The following is a 25,755-nucleotide window of genomic DNA, read 5'->3' on the forward strand; positions in this document are numbered from 1 at the left end:
CCTCCGGCAAATATCTAAGCAACAAAAATCTTCGAAGCAGTAGAATAAAATTAAATACATCCAGAAAAAAAAACACCCAGTAAACTGCCAATCTCCACCCCCGAAAGCACATGACGACGACGATACTAATTCAATATCAATCCTACATATGCATGCATAAAAGCATCACAACAATCCCACATGATTTCACAAATGATCTAAACATGAACATCATTTCCTTTATCCATCCACTTTAACCGCAACCATCAACCATCCTAGTATCGATCACGCCTGAAATACAGAAAACAGGTTAAAACAATAATTCAATCTTATTTTGAATCCCACCAAAAAAAATACCCACCCTCAACACCTAAGAGGATGAATTAAAGATGACCAAAGTGATTATCAAAACGTTTATATACATCATAATATAAACTAACCACAGAGTCCATTCCTTGTGACTATGCGTTAAACTTTATTAATACCAGATGATTGTTTTAAAATCCTTTAAGTCAAGTCATGCCTAAAAGAATAATGAAAAAGGATATTAAGCTTTACCAGACCTATACAAAATCATGTACCTGTGTCTATCATAATCCCTGGAATGTTCCATAGACCGAGAACGTGACCTGCGACGACTTCTTGAATCACAACCGCGTGAGCGCTCATAGTCTCTCTCACGGTCCCGATCATATCCACGATCTCGTTCATGATACCTGTCCCGATCCCTGCTCCTATGATCATAATCCCTCCCTCGATCACGGCTCTCTCCTCTGTCATGATCCCGACTGGGTTCTCTTTCACGATCCCTACTCCGTTCCTTCGATCTTCCATCAGTAATTAGAAATATTAGAGAAATATGGAAGAAAATGAACCATCTAGCAGGCCCCATTCCAAAATAAGAGGGACAAAACAGAATTAAAAGACGAGCAGCATAGCTTACCTCCTGTCATCATGCCGATCAAGTTTGCGGCTCTTGTTTCTTGCTTCCTGACAAAAATAGTTACCAAGAAAGTGCTACTGAAACCATTTTTTGAATAACATGAAATGCCTTTCAAACTTTTATGTGCAAGGCACAAGGACTATATAGTCGAACTTTTAACGCTAGGCATAAGAAAGTAATCCTTAAAGTATTGAAACCATTAAGCCAAATATAGGAAAGCAAAACAGAAAAGCCCTATATTAATACCATCTTACTCCAAATACCTCATATAGCCAGTTGTGCAACAAAGCCCCATGCACACACCAACATCAACCTTTTCTTAGCAGTGAAAAGGAACAGAACTACAGAAGCTCGAGAGCCAGCGTTAACTTGATCATATGACAACAACGTGCAAATACGTGGCACATGCAATTTTAGATTATTTTTGCAGCTTATGTTCATTTTCAGTATTCCAATATAGTAAGATAAGCAGAGCTATAAGTTAGATTTGTAGAAGACAAGTTCCTTCTCCAATCTCTTATTCTTTTGTGTGCTCATATCTTACACATGTCAAAGTCCAATATGCATTAATCTATGAAAAAAAATACCCTGCTTTTCAGAGTTTGTATCTAGATTATAACCACAAAGATCAGAAAATGGAAGGGTATTATTCACTCCGTGGTAAGAATCGGTATAGAAGAATGTGAAACATTATAACAGAGCACCTGAACCAACATATCCACATACCTACTTAATGAAGTCTCAACACGATATATAAAAGAATATATCTATCCTACTAAGCACAATAGCATCTATTTGATTTATTCCTTCAATGCATTATGCAAAAGCATTAAATTACATGAGAATTAAAGCACAACAGTAAACACAGTTCAGAAGTCGTTGCAAGTGAACTAGCGAATTGGACATCTTGGAAATCCCTACTCGGTACTAAAAAATAAGAGCTAAGACAACAGAGAATAGATAAATTGTCTCACCTGAAGCTCTGCTAGTTTATCACGGATTTGCATGTAACCTAAATGAAGCTTGCCTCCAAAATGATCAGCTAAACGTCGGTCACTGGAAGGATAAAAGAGACGTAAAATACCTCACCAAGAAGATTGAAATATACAACAGACAAGTATTGTGTAGATTCCTTATTATCTAGCAATAGCATAATCTACAAGCACATAAAACAGGAATAAAAAGACGCACATTATGTCGCTGCAAAAGTTATCCTCGTAAAACAGGGCCCAAAAGCCTGCTGGTATTGCGTTATAATAATCGTGTCAAAAGATTAAACACTTGAAACCTCATATGCTGGTTTTTTTAAGCCCTCAAAATAAGCCAAAACAACAAGATAATAGCTACAAGAGAATCAAGATTCACCTATCATAAACACTTAAAAATGCTCCGCAAATGTCACAAACACGAAGCTTCTGATCAGTCTGTACAAACATGGCAATCCAAATGATTAATTAGTAAAGGCCAGATAAGATCAGCAAATTAAAACAACCAACATCCATTGTACTTTGAAAATTGAAACATCAATGAGCCTATAATATCCTAAAGTATTAGGACACTAAAGCATGTTACAGCTTCATATAATTTACCCAGTAGCTCATAAAACATATTAGCCAATGAAAGAAACAGTACATTGAATAATAATAACCTGCAATTTCTCCAGAAATGCACACAGTGCCAGGCTCAAAAATCATTCAAATGAGCATAAACTACCTATCTCATATACTAGTATAGTCTTCTTCCTATCCGAAAGTGAAGTCAAACATAGATCTACCTTAAAAATGTTAAGTACATGAAAGCAAGAGGAAGCAGCAAGCTCTCATAACTCGTACCAAACTTTAAATTTTGTTACTCAAATATTTTATCTGTAGAGATTCTAAGCTGCTTATAGCAAAGAATTAAACTAATTTCAGGACATCTGAGCTTGCACATGCATCTTTAATTTACTATCTTATGGCTTTGGTGCCTTTAATTGTTTGGCTAAGAAAATGAAACGGACTTACAATGCGGACATCAGCAGCTGTGTACTTTGAAGAGTCTAGAACAGGCTCCTGTCTAGTAGGCAGCTGAAGCAGATAAGGAAAAATCACTAAAGAAACATAGAGAAACAAAAAAGGACAAAATTCAAGGAAGAAAGGAATAAGCCAAGACTTGGAAATTGGAAACCTTCTTAAGTGCTTCAGCCTCTTCCAGTGCTTTTTGTGCTTCATCCACCATTCCCATCTCACCTAAACAAAAGAGAGTGCAGTTAGAAACTATGTAACCAACAAAATAAAATAAAGCAAAATAACACTGGTATTATATCAATAATTACTAAAAATAACATGGTCCTCCTAATCTCAAATTCTCAATGAATACCACTCATCAATAACGTGGGCTGGAGTGTTTTTTTTTTGGGTAGCGGTGGTGGTTGGTGAGGGGCTGCTGTTTGTTTAGTAACATATAATACTCTGTTTTTTGCCTTGTAACTATAAAAAAAGAGCTCAGCACAAAAGCAATCAAATTATGAATATCAGAAACAACTAGTTGGAGGAATGAGGATAGCCATTGATCGCTAATTTTATGTATCAATTAACTAACATACAAGCATACTTTTTAAGATAATGTATCATTAAGCAGTATACTTACCAAGATCTTCTGCTTTCTTTAGCTTCTCATTTATCATCTCTTGGATATGAGGATCAGGTGCAGCTACAGGCAAAGGTGCCAATGGTGGTGGATTTGGAAGGGGTTGAGGTAGCGATGCTCTATCTTTATTGAATGCATCCAAAAGCAATATTGACTATCACAATAAGAAAATGTTATAAGTTCAAGCGTCATAAGGTTATTACAAAATAAAGGAACATTCATCACAGATAATAATATGGCACCATGGCATTAATACTTTCATTTTAATTCAAAATCTCCAAAAACTATGACATACCTGCTTGTCTGCCCTTGTAGTTCTAAGCTCTTCTACTTCTTCCAGAGCTCGAATCTTAAGATCTGTCTTGCCTTCAAGATCTATATAATAAAAGTAAACATGAATTAAATTTCCCAAAAGAAGGGCAAGCATCTATGTATGGGATTTTATAATTTTATTGCAATCATAATTACAGAAGTGTGGAAAGTAGAAAAGAAATGTACTATTAAGAGTTTTAAGAAACAAATTCAATATTTCAATGATAGTTCACTCCTTTTATAGAAAGAACAGACAAAATAATCAATCTTTTACTTGAAAATTTCAAGCATAAAGAAAAAGTACATTAGAAACACTCAAGGTTCAATATGTTTGTCCTTTTTAACAAAGGAGAACTTTCATATCTATTACAACCAATAAATCAGCCATTTACAACAAGGAGCGGTCTAGACGATTTACCAAATATATAGGAAAAATAGTAATCATGATTATGAAAAAATGTTTCATCCTTGGCCAAATTCACCCATAAATACTTAATCCTAAGGCATCTATCTAAACCATCCCTGTTTAGGTTTGCAACTTTTAACATCATCCCACCTAAAAGTTACTAGATGAGATCCTTAAAGCTAAACATAGGGGAAGAATTAAGTCCAACTACCAGAACAGTTCAGCCTCTTAACATGCAAACCTAAAATATATGAAACCCATTAACCCATTCAACTGAATCTCCTTACTAATCGTGTGATGTGCTCTGTTAAGAGGACTTTAAAGGTTGTTACTTGGTCTCCTCCTCCGTCAGGATTTGTTAAAGTAAATGTTGACGACGCTATGGATAAGTGGTGGTCGAAGGGTGGCATTGGTGGGATGATTAGAGATGAGAAAGGATTGATGCTGGGTTCGTTCTCTGAAGGTATTGGATCTGGACCTCCTATTATGGCAGAGTTGATGGCGGTAAAAAGAGGCATGAATTTGTTTCTGGAGTTGGGGTTGTCGGCAAACCGAAGGCTTTTTTTGGAATCAGATAGTGCTGTGGCAGTCAATTGGATAAAAAATCCATTAAGTTCCACCCCGATGTTCCAATCCTTAGTAAAAGATATTGCAAAGATTGTGGTAGATAAAGGTGTAATTTTGCGTCATGTGGTGAGAGCAATTAATTGGGAAGCGGATAAATTCGCTAAACTAGGGATTGGTTAAGTGGTGGGGATGTATTTTTGTTGCTGTCCTGTTTCTAGGGATTTTTTGACAGATTAGGTTTATGTTTTAGTTTGCTCCAGACAGAATATTATTAGAAGGCTGTTTTCTGTAGGGTAATTCTTATGCTTTATTGTAGTGCATCTTTGCGCAGTGTTGCGGGCGGCAAAGGATTTGGCGGTCTTGTAATCTTATTGTACTTGGTTCTTATGCTATAAAATTTCTAAGGCACTCTTTATCTCCTTCCAATGTTCGTTAAGTCCTTGTTGCTTGACGGATATGAAGGGGGGGTTTTAATGAGGCCTTCCTTATCATAAAAAAAAAGTAAATTTAAGTCATGAATGGTTCAGTGATAAGTTTCTAATCATAAATATAGAGAAGTTACAACACTTGCTAAGTTTTCTTCGATCAGCAGAAAGTTAAATTGCTGAAAACATATAACTCTGGAATAGATTGTATTCCAGCTCAAAACACATTACCATGTTGATCAGCTTCTTTCAGTTTCTGCTTTATCTGCTTCGACAGCTCAAGTATTTCAGGTGTCTGCAACTTAAAAAATTGCATAAGTCCATAAAACAAAAACACAAATGACCTCAGATAAAACTAATGAAAGTGAATTTACTTGACCTTACCAGTGTAACCTCAGAAACTGATATTGCAATAGCAGCTTTTGCGTCCTCATCTTCAAGACGCCTTAAAGCTCTGCCAATTTTCCTATCACACTCGACAATGAGTCTATCAATGGCATCTTCCAATTCTCTGTCATAGTTATCTACACCTTTTTCTTTTGCTTCTTCATATCTAGGAAGAGTTAAGTGACCAAACATATGCAACTATACCTAACTTCTAGATAGCACAAAGATAGCTCATCAGCCCGTGGTCCATTAGCATGTCATTCAGCCTCTTCTTTTCTTCTTACATATATTTAGAACATTTCAAGTACTTCAAAGCTAAATCTAGAGAAAGCTACAGGTACAAGATAATGAATGTATATGAAAAAATCCATAAAAATAGAACATAACCACATCCAACCCTTATACCAATGCCTTAGCAACCTAGTTGTAACCTTGGTTTGAAAATTTAGAACCCCATAGTACGTACCACATACCCTAAATCTCAAGAGGAGTATAATTCAACCATTAATACCAATGCTAAGTCATACTTAAGTAAAAGAGTGACAGTAATAAGACTTTAAAAGGATACTCTTTCCTCAGCTGTAAAGAGTGGACCTTTGGGCATGGCCCCATATCCATTTTCTGAATCAAGATGGGAAACAAAATGCAATTGGTAATGTAAAAATCATTAGAACTTCAGACAGGAGAAAGAAAAAGGATCAGGAACCCTAATCCAGCGTATTACTAAAACTTAACACTCAACAGTCAAACTCAAAACCTTGATAATGCTGGCCCATTATAACTACATTGTAACTAAACAAGTACAGCATCTTAAGTGGATGATTTAACCAAACTTCCTCCAAAACATAAGTATTTGTATCAATTGATGCCATGAATAAGAAAATCACATTAGAAAAGGAAAAATAAATTGGAAATACTGTAATAAGCTTATCTTTATTTATTTATTTTCCATGTTACCAACCAATGACAAATCAAAATATTATGGTCATTTCTATCCAAAAAATTATATATATATATATTATGGTCATACTCCTTTCTTTTTCCAAAGACATCTCAAGTAAACAAACTTAGCAACACACAATTTTAATGAAGTTTTCACTTTCTTTTTCTACTAATAAAAATAATAAATGTCATCCCTGTTTTTCTCATTTTCTCTAGATTTCTTATATTACTCAATCTATTCCCTATTTACCAGTAACAATGTTTCTTTTGGTAGTTAATTTGGAAATTTAGTTTTTTCCACTTCCTCAAAAGCTATTAAAACTTAAAAAATATAAAAATATTTAGCAAAAGTGAATAGCAGAAAACAAAATCATTCAATATAAAAGTAAAATCGTGCATTTTCCCTTTCTAAGAAAAAGAAGCTAGAATTTTAATTTTTCAGAAACATTATTGCTTCAGTGAACGAATACATTTTCCTTTCATAAGAAAAACTCAGTGAAATAGACCTTATGGAACCTAAATCATAACCATATAGAAAAGCTGTAGAACCAAACTCCCATTCTTTCCTCGCAACACATTTTCACAGAAATCAAAGGACTTCCAAAAAGTCTTCAGTTTTTAGAATTCAAATTCTTCGTCTACCTTAGTCTACCATTAAATAACCACTCCACAAACGAAATGCATCTCTCGCTAAACAATAATTTTAATTAAAAATATAAATAATGAAAGAGGTTAGGGCTTAACAAGAAAGAGAATCTCAATATCAGGTAAATTAATAAAGCTAAAAGAAATCAGTTAATCGATGGCTAAATTCTCATCCAAGTACCGTTAACTGGAAGAGCTCGTGAGGGCAAAGACCGGACAAGAAGAGACGGCAAACATCGCGATCGTAGTACTTGCGATTCACTTCCCGTACGTCGCCATTTCGATTGGCGCCCATCAGCACATCGAGTTGTTTCCTCATAGCATCCATTTTGGAGGTGTTCTCTTTTTAGGTTAAATTCTTCTCCTTTTCTCTTGAATTGTGAATGGGGAAAATTTAACCTACAACACTCTTCCTTTCTCTTTTTTTTCTTCTCTTACGGGAAGAGGTAAAGCCGAGGGAGATCTTTTCTAGGGTTTGGTTTTCTCTCGGGACGAGAACTTCGATTTTTAGAGTAAACTAATGATTAAGTCATTAAATTATGGTTTACATAAAAATTAAAAAATCTATGTAATTTTTTATTTTTATTTTTTACTCCTTAAATCAAGAAAAAAAATATTGTAAGGCTTAATACAAAAATAAGTATCTCAATCTTGCTTCGAAACACGCTTCAATGCTTAAATAATTTTTCGTAAAAATAAGTGTTTAAAGTTATAAAAACTCATTTTATACTAAAATTATAAAAAAAATAACTATTTTAAACCTTTATCGTCGGATATCTTCGGCCACCATTATCATCACCAAACGGTTACCCACCCTTCACCACCCACTCATTGATCAATTGTCTTCCTTACCGTCACCCAAATTCCCTAAATCTAAAATCCCAAAATCCAAATATCTAATCTCAATCTCAATTTCAATTTCCTAATCCAAAGCGGTCGCCAACCATCTCCAGATATCATCATCATCGCCAAACGATTGAGTTTTAATCGAAATTACACGATGGTTCAAATGGTGGCGACGGTGTGATTTATGGACGTTGGAATCGATGAAAAGCGACAACGATATTCGACAAACCTTTAAATGTTTCTCCACGACAAACAGTGACATATTATAACAAAAAGGTCAATGAGGGTTTGATCAGAGGTCGACATCGGTACTGATGACGATGGTGGTGACGGTCACAGCTGACCGACCGACAACTATGGAAGGAGAAAGGAGATAGGGAGTGTAGGGAGTGCACACACGGAGTTGTTGTTGTTGTTGTTTTTTACAAAAAAAATATATATTTTTAAATAAATTATCAAAATTACCAAAACATGACACGTGTCACTTAACGTAGATATTTAACAACGGTTAACGTCTAGTCACCTAAATGTATAACGTTTGAAATATTAGGCACTTATTTTTAGTGAAAAAAAATTAGGCACTAAATCATTTTTAGACACATAATTTAGACACTTATTTTTGTATTAAGCCTTATTTTAATTATTTAACTAAGGAAATCAAACATTGACCTTTATGATGTTGAGGTGATAATTCATTATATTAATATGATAGTTCATAGACTTGATGTGAATTAGTGGATGATGATGTGGTTTAGGGACTATTTTTTTTATCAAGTTCAAGGGTCAAATTGATTTTTTTGAAAAGTTTAAGGATATATTTAATATTTTAGAAAAAAATATAAAAGAAATCAAATCTAAAATCTAAAATACTTAAAAAAATAAATGTAGAATTATTAAAAATAAAAATAAATTATTAAAAATACTATTAAAATTAAATAAATTACTCTTTATTTCCTATTAAAATTATCTATTATTGACTCTTTTGGTTAAATTATTTTAAATTTAATCATTATTATTTAAAATTTATTATCGATAAAAATATAAAAAAAATATATTTTAAAAATCTTTAATCGAATAATTTTTAAATATATATATAGGCACTATATTTTGTCCGAGCTTTTATTTGATCGTCTTCTAAATTATTACTATTGTTTAATTGTTGTTATTATAATTGATTATTAATTTATTAATTGAATGCGAAAGTGTATATGAATTAATCAATATGTTAAAATCTTCGAATATTAATTTGGTTGTGATATTCCAAAAAGATAAGTTTTCTCTTACTGTAAAAACTCTTTGGATATGACAAGAGCAACAAAAGTTATTCTTGAGAACCACTACCTCTATATATAGATTGAATATTATATCAATCTTTTAAGTATTTATAATTTTATCCCTCATCAAGTTATAAATACAACCTATGGTATCTACATTTGGTAACTAAATTTTTCTCTCTCTCCCTCTTATTTCACTAATCGTACTTTTAATTTTTTCAATTTACTCAATGAAATTTATAGATTGAATCATTTTGGTCACTTTGCCATTAAATAATTGACAGTGTTATGACATGACCGTATCTTAATCAAAATAAAGTCGTTTTAGTATAAGATTTATTTTTTCAGGAATTCAAAGTGACATCATTTTGATGTAAGTTGCCATATCTTAACATCGTTTAATTATTTAATGGCAGAGTGACAAAAAATCAATCTATAAAGCTCAATGAATAAATAAAAAATGAAAGTACAATGATTGAAATATGAGATAGAACAAAGTTTAGTTACCAAACATATAATTTATCTCATTTAATTTGATGTAATATTTTATGATAATATTGTACATCATACATGTGTCTACAATTATGAATTTCAGTCCTACACAAATTTCTAAACCATTAAAATTTTTTGATTTGTGCTTTAATAATGTCACTCATAATTTTACAATTTATATGAAATAAACTAGTAAAAAGACATTTAACTTCACGTGTTTATAACTTATTAGCAAGTCCTTTCTGCTTATTAGCACGTATCTGCCTTTTGGCACGTCCTTTCTAAGTATTCTTCTAGTGTTTTCTTTTTGTAAATCTCTAATGGCTGAAGTAGTGAACAATCTGGCCAACCTAGCAATTTATGACGGGGAAAAAGAAATCTTACATGTTGAGGAGAAATCACAACAGGCGATTATCTCCCTAAAGTATTGTGTCGCAACCGTTTTTCGGTTAGATCTCGAAATTGAGCTTCGACTTGAAAAATATAGATTGGAGTCGTCACCGATCATTTATTTAAAACAACTGGGTTGATCGGATACCATATTTCTTACCTGATCTGCGTCTTTCCAAAGATGTGTCGGGTTCGGGAGTCGGTTACGGTCAAGAAAGGATTAACTCTCTTGAACCGTCCTTTCGGTACTACGTAATTTCCAGTTGTCTTTGATTAAGAAAATTGCAAGTTAAATTAAAATGTAAAATTTGATCCGAATTACTTACCCTTAATGAGTTTACGGAAATACCCTTAAAAATAAGATTTTAAAAGAAAATAATAATAATAAAAAAAAGTAACAAAACTAAAGAGTAAACCAAGGAAATAAATGAAACCAATAATAATAAACATAAAATAATTGGATGAAAAAAAAATTGAATAAAATAAAATAAATGAAGATAAAATATATATACAAAAAAATAAAAAAGATAAAGTATTTTTTTTTAAAAAGAGCAAATAATAATAAGAGTAAATAAACTAAAAAGAAAAATATATATACAAAAAAAATAAAAAAGGTAAAGTGTTTTTTTAAAAAAGGTAAAGTGTTTTTTTTTAAAAAGGTAAAGTGCTTCAAAAAATGGCTACGAGTTGCTTGTAATTTTTTGCTTGGTATTTCGTATATCCTCCTCTGAATGTGTTACAATAGTGAGTTACAATGACTATTTATAATGCTTGTGGATCATATCTTTAGGAGTTTAAATAATAGTATAACTCTATCCTATTTTTAGGAGTTTGAATCCTAGCAAAATTCTATCATATTTTTAGGAGTTTGAATCATAGTAGGACGAAAATGTGTGTTTACAGCTGCCCCTCTTTGCCCATAGTCGTGTAACGGGGATAGGGCAAAGATTAAAAGACACACTTTTCGTTTAGTGGAGTTGAAAATTGACTCTGATGTTTCAATAATTCCTTGTCGAATTGAGTTACGGATGACTCCTCCATCGTGAAGTCGAGTTCATCTTGAAATGATATGAAATTGAAGCCGTAGTTCGGAATTTGAATCAGCACGTGGCTTCCCGTTGCCCTTCGGTCTTCTTCTCGGTTTAAAGACCTTGGATCGGAATCGAACTCAAAAATATTCATTGACAGATAGCTTTTTCTTGACTTAAGCTATGCTGCTTGAAAATGGTTGCTTGTCACTCAGGCACGGCTAACCCAGGTCCTCTTCTCGACTTGAAAATCTCGACTGCAACCGAAAAGTAGTGCGATTGATGTGTCATCGAGCTGAATGGAATCGAACTCGATAATTTTGATGGCAGATAACCCTTCTAGCCTTGAGTTATGATGTAAATGATGTGCCTTAGAGCTGAGCGTAGTCGAACTCGAAGGTCTTTGTTGACAGATAATCCTTCTTTGAGTTGGATATCCCTCGTCGTGAAGTTGAAATCCAATCTAAAGATGGATGATGCTTGTGTGCACGATTCCTTTCGTCGTGAAGTTGAAATCGCGAGTGGCCCATTCGTCGTGAAGTTAAGCCTGGAATTGGATATCCTTCGTCGTGAAGTTGAAATCCAAGTAAGTAGCTTTGTTCTGAGTCCAATATCCTCCGTCGTGAAGTTGAAATTGGCTCTGGAATCGGGAAATTATTTGTTGACAACCAGTCATCCCTTCGTTGTGAAGTTGAACTTGTGTTGTCTCGAGTCCAATATCCTTTGTTGTGAAGTTGAAATTGGCTCCGAAATTGGGAAATTGTTTGTTGACAACCAGCGGTCCCTTCGTCGTGAAGTTGAACTTGTGTTGTCTCGAGTCCAATATCCTTCGCTGTGAAGTTGAAATTGGCTCTGAAATTGGGAAGTTGTTTGTTGACAACCAGCGGTCCCTTCGTCGTGAAGTTGAACTTGCGTTGTCTGGAGTCCAATATCCTTCGTTGTGAAGTTGAAATTGGCTATGAAATTGAGAAGTTGTTTGTTGACAACCAGCGGTCCCTTCGTCGTGAAGTTGAACTTGCGTTGTCTGGAGTCCAATATCCTTCGCTGTGAAGTTGAAATTGGCTCCGAAATTGGGAAATTATTTGTTGACAACCAGCGGTCCCTTCGTCGTGAAGTTGAACATGCGTTGTCTGGAGTCCAATATCTTTCGCTGTGAAGTTGAAATTGGCTCCGAAATTGGGAAATTGTTTGTTGACACCCAGCGGTCCCTTCGTCGTGAAGTTGAACTTGCGTTGTCTCGAGTCCAATATCCTTCGATGTGAAGTTGAAATTGGCTCTAAAATTGGGAAGTTGTTTGTTGACAACCGTCCCTTCGTCGTGAAGTTGAACTTGCGTTGTCTGGAGTCCAATATCCTTCGTTGTGAAGTTGAAATTGGCTCTGAAATTGGGAAGTTGTTTGTTGACAACCAGCGGTTCCTTCGTCGTGAAGTTGAACTTGCGTTGTCTGGAGTCCAATATCCTTCGTTGTGAAGTTGAAATTGGCTATGAAATTGAGAAGTTGTTTGTTGACAATCAGCCCTTCGTCGTGAAGTTGAACTTGCGTTGTCTGGAGTCCAATATCCTTCGCTGTGAAGTTGAAATTGGCTCCGAAATTGGGAAATTGTTTGTTGACAACCAGCGGTCCCTTCGTCGTGAAGTTGAACATGCGTTGTCTGGAGTCCAATATCTTTCGCTGTGAAGTTGAAATTGGCTCCGAAATTGGGAAATTGTTTGTTGACACCCAGCGGTCCCTTCGTCGTGAAGTTGAACTTGCGTTGTCTCGAGTCCAATATCCTTTGATGTGAAGTTGAAATTGGCTCTAAAATTGGGAAGTTGTTTGTTGACAACCAGCGGTCCCTTCGTCGTGAAGTTGAACTTGCGTTGTCTGGAGTCCAATATCCTTCGTTGTGAAGTTGAAATTGGCTCTGAAATTGGGAAGTTGTTTGTTGACAACCAGCGGTTCCTTCGTCGTGAAGTTGAACTTGCGTTGTCTGGAGTCCAATATCCTTCGTTGTGAAGTTGAAATTGGCTATGAAATTGAGAAGTTGTTTGTTGACAACCAGCGGTCCCTTCGTCGTGAAGTTGAACTTGCGTTGTCTGGAGTCCAATATCCTTCGCTGTGAAGTTGAAATTGGCTCCGAAATTGGGAAATTGTTTGTTGACAACCAGCGGTCCCTTCGTCGTGAAGTTGAACATGCGTTGTCTGGAGTCCAATATCTTTCGCTGTGAAGTTGAAATTGGCTCCGAAATTGGGAAATTGTTTGTTGACACCCAGCGGTCCCTTCGTCATGAAGTTGAACTTGCGTTGTCTCGAGTCCAATATCCTTCGATGTGAAGTTGAAATTGGCTCTAAAATTGGGAAGTTGTTTGTTGACAACCAGCGGTCCCTTCGTCGTGAAGTTGAACTTGCATTGCCTGGAGTCCAATATCCTTCGTTGTGAAGTTGAAATTGGCTCTGAAATTGAGAAGTTGTTTGTTGACAACCAGCGGTCCCTTCGTCGTGAAGTTGAACTTGCGTTTTCTGGAGTCCAATATCTTTCGCTGTGAAGTTGAAATTGGCTCTGAAATTGGGAAGTTTTTTATTGACAACCAGCGGTCCCTTCGTCGTGAAGTTGAATGTTGCGTATTGCGAGTACTATAAAATTATATGCAAATAATGTGCAAGTATACACAATCGCAAAAGTAATATAGTGATGAGTGAGTATCGTCTCCACAGGGATTGGAAGGATTTTGAGTAAAATTTATGCACTATTCTAAATTAATTAAGTATAGCTAATGGTATTCACAAATGATTATGCCGAGGCAAATGAAATGTGTATGAGTAACAAAAAGAAATGTCATGGAAAAGGAAAATGGTAAAAAAAATAGTAAATAAATAAAAAGAAGATAATCCTCACGTGACAAGCTTTCAATGGAATGAATGGTAGGGATTGATCTAAGGATGTTAAACTTATCTCTCAGGCAGATTTAAGCTACCTGGTCGTTACTTAATCGACAGGGCTTTCCTAAAATGTTCTCACAGGAACCTAACAGAATAGGATGCCAAGGCATCTGCTCTCACTCAACGATGTTGGACAGCCTACCCTATTGATAAAGACACCCTTTTTAGTCGTTGAAATCCTATCCTAGTCTCTTCCGAGATCTAAGGGATTAGGTTATAATACTCCTAGGCCGGTTCAAAGCCCCTTGAAAATACTATAACCCATTGTTTATGAGGATCTTGTCTTGCGTTTCTTCCGAATACTTACAAGTATTTTTAGCTTAGGATTCTTCCGAACACCTAACCTTCATCTAAGAAATGGACATTTCCATGCCTCTTATAAGCCTAGATGGTGAAGCATTTATAAGCAAAGCAAATAAAAAACCAAAATAAACTTAAACATACCATTAAAAATAAAGTTTAAACATCCATTAAACCAACCACCGCCAAATAAGTTAGTTCATGGTGGGGTTCGAAATATTCATAGAAAAATCCATAAAATATTCGTTCCAACAGCCCACAAATAAAATAAATAAAATAGGAGCAAAGGGAAGTGAGAAAGAGCCTTCGACGTGCGCCACCGGAGGTCTCCTCGGCCACCACGAACCACCTTAGCTCGCTAGCTCCTCTCGGCGCCTAGCTCACCACTCCTTGAAGCTTTATCAATGGAGGAAAACCCAAGGAAGAAGAAAGGAAAAGGGAAAATAAAAATCTGATTTTTCTGCTACAGTATGCGTCTCCTTTCTTCCACACACTCTCTCTCTTGTGAGGTGTAATATATAATAAAAATATCTAGGGGTAATGATGATGTTGTTGGGATATTGTTGGGTACAAAATACCCCTCATGCCCCTAGAATCACATGTTGTGCATGAACCTTATCCTCCAGGTGTCAGTGGTCCCCTAGCAGGTTGTTACAACCATCATTTCACGTGCAGAGCCAGTTGTCCACATACAGCTGTATATTTTTATCGTTTTCTGCGCCAGAAATGCCGAGGCATTTCAATCTGCTTCAGCGTGTGATGCCGCGACATTACTTCCCAGCTCGCCTATTTTGCTTGTTGTTTCCTGCACATCACTAAAAACCACACCTTCTTCCTCATATAGCACCTAAATAAAATAAAATAACACAACCACCACAAATGCAATTACATGCAGCTACATACATCTAAAATGACTTATATGTACCCTTAAACAAACAATAACTTAAGTAAAAAAGGCCTTAATTTAGTCTTTTTACAGAGTTATCACCCCAAACTTGAGCTATTGCTTGTCCTCAAGCAATGGATAACAATTAACACAATCAAAATGTCATGGCAATTTCAACAGTAGGACAACAAGACAAAAATTGAATTTCAACCCTCAGAAAAATTGGCTTCTACATGCTAGACATATTAAGAATTCAAGTACTTTTCCCTAGGTCAAGATTCTTTATGGTGGTGTGTGTGTGATTTATTTAATCTAATCTATACTTAACGAATTTAGGCAATTTCTAATTGAGTTCCCTAGTTTTGCCACGGCATTAACTCATTCATTAAGCACATTTATACTCCCTTTTCACTTACTACACATTTTTTTCTTATTTTTTTCACTTTTTTTTACATTGCTACGAAGGGAGTCAGCTCATCACACCTACCATCCCACACTCTAGGTGAAAGGGAGCATACCTTCCACCCCCAAGCTAGTCAGACAGAGTCATCCCGTGACTACTTTCATTCACTCGTATGCGCGTGGCTGCCATTTATTAAAGAGAGTTCCAGGCAATGCCACGGCAAAGAGGAGTGTCCCTCTACAGCTATGCCGAAGCATTTATTCACGATTAAACAAAATTCAGAGATAAGGGAGTTTTTTTTAATTGATTTATCATTTAAGCATAATACCATATTTTAATGCCAAGGCTAACCAGAGTTCTTTCATAAAAATTTCGTAAGTTCATTAAGTATAGAGAACATACAAATCATGTAATAATAATTCACAAAGCATCAAGCCCTAGAGTCAGTTCTATCATTCTCAATAGTCATTTACATTCAATTTCTAGCCTAAAAAGTTCATCTTCATGAGGTATCATCAAAACATTTCCATCTAACTGTCCTACCATTTACTGATGTCATGGCATAACATTATGCTAATATTATCATGCACATGTTCTACAAAGAACACTACCTCCCCCAAACTTGAGAGAAGCATTGTCCTCAATGCTGAATAAAAACTAAGTTAAACTAGACTACATGCTATGTGATGCGATGCAATTCCATGCAAGGTACCTTGTCTTCCTAAGATGGTGGTGGAGTCGCGCTGGCAGTGCTAGTAGTATTGCGTCTGGTGCACTTCCTCAGTGATGTAGGGCTTTTGTCAGGATCAGAACTGGGTTCAGCAGCTGGTGTGCTAGGGCCTTCAGTGTTCTTAGATGTTGAGGTCTCCATACGCCCAACAGATGACTTCAGACATCATCTAGTCCATGTTGCCTGGGTTAGCATCCTCTGGCTTGGGTGTACTGTCTTGCTGAGTGACATTTGCAAATGTCGTGGCATCCTCAAATGATGGCAAGATCACGTCCAGGATGACGAGAAGATTATAAGCCAAACGTGGGAACATCTCCTTGTGAACAGGTGCCACGACTGCGTCTTGTTAGAGCCTCAATTACATCTAGATTTGTCGTGGCATATTGGTTTGTGAAGTTCCCTCGTGAGATTTCATCATATTCCTCCTCCAAAACACCATTCGTCCTAAAAAGAACTAATATTAAAAATAAAAATAAAGAAATAAAACAAAGAAAAACAAACAAACACTCATGAAAAAAAACAAAACAAAACTTCTAAAACATAAATTAAAGAGAGTTGAAGGGATGCAAACTCCAAAACATCATGAATTGCTATGGCATTTTTGTCGCGTTCGATTGGAGCACCAGTATAGACTAAAATGCTCCATATATATAACAGCGCCACCTTCAGTGTAAGTCGATAGAACCCGATCTGTAGGACCTTTGCAGTAGTCCTCTCTCCTCTTGAGTGTTCTCCACATAAAGCTAATTTGTGGTGAAATAGGATCTCTTTTCGCTCCCCGTTGCCGTGGCATATTTTAATTGCTTGGGCAGCAAAGTCTTTGAAGAAGTAGGGGTCATCATCCTGCATCCACTTGTTCTTGCCCTGGCTATTCAAGTACGGAAGCAAAATACCACTAACGAGAAAATTGATAATGTCAGCATACCACAACAATGCCATGGCAAATAATAATTTCTCATCAGGGAATTTAATCTCCATTTCATTCCTTAGTTCTTTCACACTTTCTAGACTAGAAAAATGGACAGCTACTTGGAGTTTAGGATGAGGAAATTCAATGAAATCCAAAGGTTCAGATTTCGTACCTGGTCTAGCTATGAGTAAGCTAGACTGACCCGTCTCTTTTGAAATATCCTTAAGCTCATCTTTGTCTTCTTCATCGAGCTTCAAGTAATCACCAGTGCTTGAAAAATTGCCTTGGCAAAATTCTGCAGCTTCCCTTTGGTCATCAACTCCTGCTAGTGGGGGTTTTTCTTTTGCCATGGCATTATTTTGCCTGTCATCATTGGGTTTACTTATTGAACCTCCAGCTTTGTTCTCCAGCGAATGTAAGTCCTCTTGAAAATGAGATTCTTCATGCACAATCTCATAGCTAGGTTCTTCTAGTGTTTCCCCCCCAAACTTAGCATCTTTGTAGACCTGGGTGCCACTCCCTAAGGTGAATGTACTAAATTGCTCACTGCCTTTAGCCTTAGTGACTTTAGTATTACTAGGCAATCTGTCTGGTTGGTATTCTTGTAATGCCGTGGCAATATGACCCACTTGCATTTCCAAAGCTCTCAAAGACAAATTATGACTTTGCAACATTGCCCCTTGGCTTTGTAATAATTCTTCTTGACTCTTAATAGATGCATCGTGATCTTGTAATAGAGCCTTTGTAGTTGCCATAAAGTCTTGCATAGTGGCCTCTAGAGAACTTGTATTAAGAGAAGATGTTGTCCCCTTATTATGCCATGGCATATTCGTTCGCAAGGCTGGGGGCTCATCCATATACTGCTGCTGAGCGAGATGACTGACATTAGAAGCTCCTTGATTTTCCCATGAGAAATTGGGATGCTGACTCCATCCATTGAAGCTTCCCACATAGTTGATGGACTTTTGATTGCTCGGGCATTCACATTCATAGTGATTGCCTTGGCATAACAGACATGCCAAGCTATCAACCTTCACTTCTTTTACCTCCTTAGAATTTTGCAAATTCTTCAACATATTGGTGATGGTAGAGAGTTGGGCCGACACTGAATCTTCAGCTTCCAACTTGAATGTCCCAGATGCCTTCCTTATAGTTTCAAACCTTGAAGAGGGAAATTGGTAATCATGGTTAGCAATTCGATCAAGAATGCCAAAAGCCTCTTTAGGTGATTTGTCAAGCAAAGTGCCATTTGTCTAGGCATCTAGCATCATCCTCGTGGGTGCATTGGCTCCATTGTAGAACATCACGACTTGAGTCCAGTCGTGGAATCCATGGTTGGTACATTTGCGAAGCAATTCTTTATAGCGATCCCAACACTCATACATTGACTCGTCATCAGCTTGGTGAAAAGATGCTATGGCATTCCTTAGATGGTTGTTCATATTCGGTGGATTATGCCGTAGCAAAATTTTTTTGCACAATTCAGTCCAAGACCTTATAGAGCCGGAAGGTAATCCATTGAACCATGCCCTGGCATCATCTTTCAAAGAATATGGAAATAACTTCAATTTCAGCACATCTTCATACATACATTCTTGTCGAAAGGAGTCACAGACCTCCAAAAATTCTCGAACATGTTGTCTTGCATCCTCATGAGGAGCACCACCAAACTTTCCAATCAAGTCCAACATGTCGAACATAACCGGTTTAAGCTCAAATTGGGTTGCCTGAATCTTGGGAGGTATAATAGTAGGTTTTAGGTCATCCAAGGTAGGAGCTAAGTAATCTCTATTAGTTTTTGGTCGAGCAGCATTCCCAGCATTTGGAATTGTCGTGGCATTTAGAACTGCAGGATCCTTCACTTGATTTTGAACAACATGAGCCTCAGGTTCTATATGAAATAATGGTTCTTTGGGTCTTTTACGTGTCATGCGACAACGTAACACCTGAAAAAGGTAAACACAAAAACAAGTAACTATGTATAAAATAAATAAATAAAACGGTGCAACAACTAAACTCAACTTTGCCAATTGCCAATCCCCGGCAACGGCGCCAAAAACTTGTTGCGTATTGCGAGTACTATAAAATTATACGCAAATAATGTGCAAGTATACACAATCGCAAAAGTAATACAGTGATGAGTGAGTATCGTCTCCACAGGGATTGGAAGGATATTGAGTAAAATTTATGCACTATTCTAAATTAATTAAGTATAGCTAATGGTATTCACAAATGATTATGCCGAGGCAAATGAAATGTGTATGAGTAACAAAAAGAAATGTCATGGCAAAGGAAAATGGTAAAAAAAAATAGTAAATAAATAAAAAGAAGATAATCCTCACGTGACAAGCTTTCAATGGAATGAATGGTAGGGATTGATCTAAGGATGTTAAACTTATCTCTCAGGCAGATTTAAGCTACTTGGTCGTTACTTACTCGACAGGGCTTTCCTAAAATGTTCTCACAGGAACCTAACAGAATAGGATGCCAAGGCATCTGCTCTCACTCAACGATGTTGGACAGCCTACCCTATTGATAAAGACACCTTTTTTAGTCGTTGAAATCCTATCCTAGTCTCTTCCGAGATCTAAGGGATTAGGTTATAATACTCCTAGGCCGGTTCAAAGCCCCTTGAAAATACTATAACACAATGCTTATGAGGATCTTGTCTTGCGTTTCTTCTGAATACTTACAAGTATTTTTAGCTTAGGATTCTTCCGAACACCTAACCTTCATCTAAGAAATGGACATTTCCATACCTCTTACAAGCCTAGATGGTGAAGCATTCATAAGCAAAGCAAATAAAGAACCAAAATAAACTTAAACATACCATTAAAAATAAAGTTTAAACATCCATTAAACCAACCACCACCAAATAAGTTAATTCATGGTGGGGTTCGAAATATTCATAGAAAAATCCATAAAATATTCGTTCCAACAGCCCACAAATAAAATAAATAAAATAGGAGCAAAGGGAAGTGAGAAAGAGCCTTCGACGCGCGCCACCGGAGGTCTTCTCGGCCACCACGAACCACCTTAGCTCGCTAGCTCCTGTCGGCACCTAGCTCACCACTCCTTGAAGCTTTATCAATGGAGGAAAACCCAAGGAAGAAGAAAAGAAAATGGAAAATAAAAATCTGATTTTTCTGCTACAGTATGCGTCTCCTTTCTTCCACACACTCTCTCTCTTGTGAGGTGTAATATATAATAAAAATATCTAGGGGTAATGATGATGTTGTTGGGATATTGTTGGGTGCAAAATATCCCTCATACCCCTAGAATCACATGTTGTGCATGAACCTTATCCTCCAGGTGTTAGTGGTCCCCTAGCAGGTTGTTACAACCATCATTTCACGTGCAGAGCCAGCTGTCCACGTACAGCTGTATATTTTTGTCATTTTCTACGCCAGAAATACCGAGGCATTTCAATCTGCTTCAGCGTGTGATGCCGCGACATTACTTCCCAGCTCGCCTATTTTGCTTGTTGTTTCCTGCACATCACTAAAAACCACACCTTCCTCCTCATATAGCACCTTAATAAAATAAAATAACACAACCACCACAAATGCAATTACATGCAGCTACATACATATAAAATGACTTATATGTACCCTTAAACAAACAATAACTTAAGTCAAAAAGGCCTTAAAATTAGTCTTTTTACAGAGTAATCATTGAACTTGCGTTGTCTCGAGTCCAATATCCTTCGATGTGAAGTTGAAATGGGCTCTGAAATTGGGAAGTTGTTTGTTGACAACCAGCGGTCCCTTCGTCGTGAAGTTGAACTTGCGTTGTCTGGAGTCCAATATCCTTCGTTGTGAAGTTGAAATGGGCTCCGAAATTGGGAAATTGTTTGTTGACACCCAGCGGTCCCTTCGTCGTGAAGTTGAACTTGCGTTGTCTCGAGTCCAATATCCTTCGATGTGAAGTTGAAATTGGCTCTGAAATTGGGAAGTTATTTGTTGACAACCAGCGGTCCCTTCATCGTGAAGTTGAACTTGCATTGTCTGGAGTCCAATATCCTTCGTTGTGAAGTTGAAATTGGCTCTGAAATTGAGAAGTTGTTTGTTGACAACCAGCGGTCCCTTCGTCGTGAAGTTGAACTTGCGTTGTCTGGAGTCCAATATCCTTCGCTGTGAAGTTGAAATTGGCTCTGAAATTGGAAAGTTATTTATTGAAAACCAGTGGTCCCTTCGTCATGAAGTTGAACTTGCGTTGTCATGAGTCCAATATCCTTCACTGTGAAGTTGAAATTGGCTCTGAAATTGGGAAATTGTTTATTGACAACCAGCGGTCCCTTCGTCGTGAAGTTGAACTTGCATTGTCTGGAGTCCAATATCCTTCGTTGTGAAGTTGAAATTGGCTATGAAATTGAGAAGCTGTTTGTTGACAACCAGCGGTCCCTTCGTCGTGAAGTTGAACTTGCGTTGTCTAGAGTCCAATATCATTCGTTGTGAAGTTGAAATTGGCTCTGAATTTGGGAAGTTGTTTGTTGACAACCAGCCGTCCCTTCGTTGTGAAGTTGAACTTGTGTTGTCTCGAGTGGCACGATATCCTCCGTCGTGGAGTTGAAATTGCGGATAGCCACTTCGTTGTGAAGTTGAGCCTTGACTTGAATATCATTCGTCGTGAAGTTGAAATCCAAGTATTGTATGTTGCGGGTGGACACAATTCCCTTCGCCGTGAAGTTGAAATCGTGGAGACCCCTTTATTGTGAAGTTTGGCTTCGAGCTAGATATCCTTCGTCGTGAAGTTGAAATCCACTCTCGAGCAAATTGTGTTGTTTCGAGAGAAACTTTCAATCTGTCGAGTTGGTCCAAGTGTAGCTTCTTGCTGCTGAGTTAAGCAACCAACATGATTCTTTAAAGGTGCTTTTGAATCGAGTATACTTCGTCTTGAAGTTGAAACTTGACTCTAAAAGCTGTAAAAAATTATGTATGTGGAAAATGATAAATATGATGCTCTAAAATGTATGCATAAGATACATGTAACATGAATTGGTTATATTTTATCTCTTGAAAAAGGTCTGATAATTTGCATTAGGATGTTGAATCCCCAAATGATACCCCAATATCCAAAAATGCCCCAATATTTGATGTTGAATCTCCAAAGATGCCCCAAATGTTCCTCATTTCTTGCTTCAACATTGATTCTGAGCATGAGTTTTGTGTCTAAGAGTCACATGTCATTTACCAAGATCCATTCTAGAGAGACTGTCTTCTTTGAAAAAAATGTTTTTCTTTCTCTTTTATTTTCAAAGTTCTGAAAATATCAATAAAGAGTTTCGAAAAATGTTTAATCAAAAATTTTGAAAATATTGTCTCTTTCACGGTTTTACAATTGAGACGAATCATAAAACTAGAGTTCATTGGATATCAAATGTTTAATTACAATGTTAATCCTTCAATAAATTATAGCTATTTGACATGTGCCAAGATCAAAGCTATCTTTGGGAAATGGTTAAGTAAGGAAAGGATAAAAAGGTCTCAGGTTATTGTGTTTGGTCAAAGGTTTGGAATTTGATGCTCAAAGGTTTGGCATTTGATGCTCAAAGGTTTGATGGGGTAGCTTGCATGTTTCTCTACTGGAAGTGTTCTCTGACTCCCAGCTTTCATGGTCACATTTGGATTGTGCGATGCCTTATCAAGGAATTTGTTAGATCGCCTCAGTTGCACAATTTTTATATTCGAGCCACCTTTTCAGGTTTTCAACTCGAATCCTCCTTTGGTTTTAAGACATTATTCAGGATTTACGTCCTGAACCCCCCTTTGTTATTTTTCTCTACCATGCATTAATTACATTGTTTTTTGCAAACAAAGATTAATCCTGATGGGCGGGATGAAATCTGAAGATAGTCTCTTCTGTTTAGAAATCCATGTATAATTAGAAGGGACTTTTAAGGAATGTAATGTAGGCCAGGGTTCATGGTTATAAAAGAAAAGGATAAATAGGCTCAAACAAGTGTTTCAGGGTGTTGAACCAAGGATCAATTCATTCTGATGCCTTCAATCATGTCCTGCTCAAAAATGTCTCTCTCTTGATGCTCTATGATCTTTGAGTGAAGTGATTCAGTGATTCGGGAATGCTTGTGCTTGTCAATCTCATAATTTGATGCTTGATGAGCCATTTGTCTTCAGGGAATCTTTGCATGTGCTTTTTTGTCCCTTTTTCTTTTTGATTTTTGTTCTTTCTTTTTTCTTTTATTTTATTCTTTTTTGCTTCTTTTATTTTTTGTTTTTTCTTTTTGTTCTGATTGAATCTTCGCACTTGGCATTTGGTTCACCTTTCGGTATCTCATATGAATCAATGCATTCACTCATGCGAGCAGATTTGCTCCACCTTGCCCCCCAATGTGGAGGGTGATCCTTGGTTAGGGTTGAATCAGAAGAAAAACACTATAGACTCAAAAGGGGACACAAGGGATATATTTTTTCTCATGTTGTGAAGGGATAAAGAAAAAAAGCCGTTCATCATCTCATACATGTAAATCTTCAAAGAAGAGGTATCCCCAGGGGGATAAATTTTCAGGATTAACATCATTCACATGAAAACAGTGTACTTAATGCATGATAGAATTATTTCGAATGAATTGTTTTTTCTGCTTCTTGCTCCCAACATGTCTCAATGTTCAGGCTCTCGGCGAGATGCCCCAAATTGTGTCTTAGAAGAGTGCTCATGTTCAATTGAACAACTCAATGCCTTGGGTTTTAATGGTAAAAAAGGCTATTTTTGAGTCTAAAAAAAAGACAGTGGTGTGATCTTATTGACTCAAAGAAAGGTATGGGTGTGTCAAAAAGATAAAGGCAATGTTCAAGAATTTCAAAAGGAGGTAATGTCAAAATTTGGTATTTTTGGTAATAATCAAGGTATTTCATTTTTGGAGTTTGAGACAGGATAAGAAAGGTCTAATCTTGTCACATGTCAAAAATCTATAATTCTTGAAGAATTAAAAAAAACCTTAATTCATTTAATATTCGAAGAACTAAAGATTAAAATTTGTTCAATTACTCCACCTTAGAAAGTAGCATAATTTCAATCGTTTAACAGATTAAGCAAACATGAAAGATCAGAGATGTGTTCAAACAAAACAATCCTCTAAGTGCAAATGGTATATGTCATGCCCCCTTCTTCGGCAAATGCCTTACAGTTTTCAGAGAAATGTTTGGGGCTTCTTATGTGGTAACAGCTAACAGCTTCAACATCGTAGCCCTTAGGATATGGGGATTCTTGTAACATCCCAAATCAGGGTCAGTGACTAAATTGCAAACTTTGAAAGTTTTGTGTTCAATTTAGAAATGAAATTAAAAGTCTCGGGATTTAAGTAAAGAATTTTAATATTTGATTAAATAGCAAAGATAGATGAACTAAAGGGGCAATATGGTCTTTTCATGGGAAAGATTTTTATCTTCCCTTTTTGAGTATTATATAAACGTGGGAAATATGAGAGAGTTATAGACTTCTCTTCTTCATTCTCTTCTTTTCCACCGTGAAGCCATAAGCAAAGGTAAGATCTCTTGTTAGTTGATATTTTGCTGAATTTAGGAATTGGTTATGATTATTGGATGATAATTAAGCTTAAGGAAAGCTTAAATCATCTTAAAAACAAAGGATGGTGGAATTAGGAGAGATTAAAGATTTTGAGTTTTTGAATGAAATCTTGAAATAAAGTTGATAAGTTAAATTTTAAGTTGAATTTGACTTGTCAATAGTTGAATTAAGAGATTTGGAGTGATAGAAAAGAATTTAGAACATGTTGAAATTTGAGTATAATTATTGAATTTCATTAAGAGGAGAGGATTTTGAGAATTAAGATGGGTTAAATGAGTACAAATGGGCTTAAGTATGTGTGTTTGAGTTTAGTATATGAAAGAGGTTGAAATATGAAGTGTTTAAGATGAAATGAAGTAAATTTCGTGTTGAAAATATGATTTCTGGGCTAGGGGAATCGGTACCCATTCAAGGGGAATCGATACCCCCTCAAACGAACCAGAAATTCCAGAATCTCATAGGGGAACCGATTCCCCCCTAAAGGAAAATGTGAATATTGGTTTAATAAGTTCGTTTAAGTTGCTAGTATCCAATTACAAGGTGTAGGTATCTAATGATTGCCTCAAAATGTACATTTATGTAGATTCTGCGCGTAAAGCAATTCCAGAACATTTGGCAAGTAAGATCGATCAAGGGAAAGATAAGAGATTGGAATTGACTAGTGAGGCCAAGGTGAGTGCATACTAGTGATATGTAGTGTTTAATGGAAATAAGACTTGCGATGAGTCTATTTCCTAGAGTAATATGCATGAAGTCATGGACATGATTATGTGTTGTTATAATTATATGTAATC

The 25,755-nt window shown here is 36.3% G+C and overlaps 1 protein-coding gene across 1 annotated transcript; it reads right to left on the reverse strand.

Annotated features, from left to right (window-relative positions):
* Positions 1 to 7,719, reverse strand: LOC120200356 (putative RNA-binding protein Luc7-like 2). Its single transcript, XM_039201225.1, has 13 exons — positions 7,416 to 7,719; positions 6,216 to 6,268; positions 5,645 to 5,813; positions 5,492 to 5,555; positions 3,846 to 3,925; positions 3,551 to 3,704; positions 3,089 to 3,150; positions 2,926 to 2,988; positions 2,288 to 2,346; positions 1,897 to 1,978; positions 923 to 969; positions 561 to 806; positions 1 to 270 (listed from the first exon to the last, which is right to left on the reverse strand). Exons 1-13 carry the CDS (start codon positions 7,560 to 7,562, stop codon positions 255 to 257), a joined length of 1,242 nt encoding a protein of 413 aa, XP_039057156.1. The 5' UTR covers positions 7,563 to 7,719; the 3' UTR covers positions 1 to 254.
* Positions 7,720 to 25,755: the final 18,036 nt, after the last annotated feature.

Source organism: Hibiscus syriacus, unplaced genomic scaffold (genome assembly GCF_006381635.1).
Source record: "Hibiscus syriacus cultivar Baekdansim isolate YM2019G1 unplaced genomic scaffold, ASM638163v2 tig00005939_pilon, whole genome shotgun sequence".
In the NCBI taxonomy this organism is placed as follows: domain Eukaryota; kingdom Viridiplantae; phylum Streptophyta; class Magnoliopsida; order Malvales; family Malvaceae; genus Hibiscus; species Hibiscus syriacus.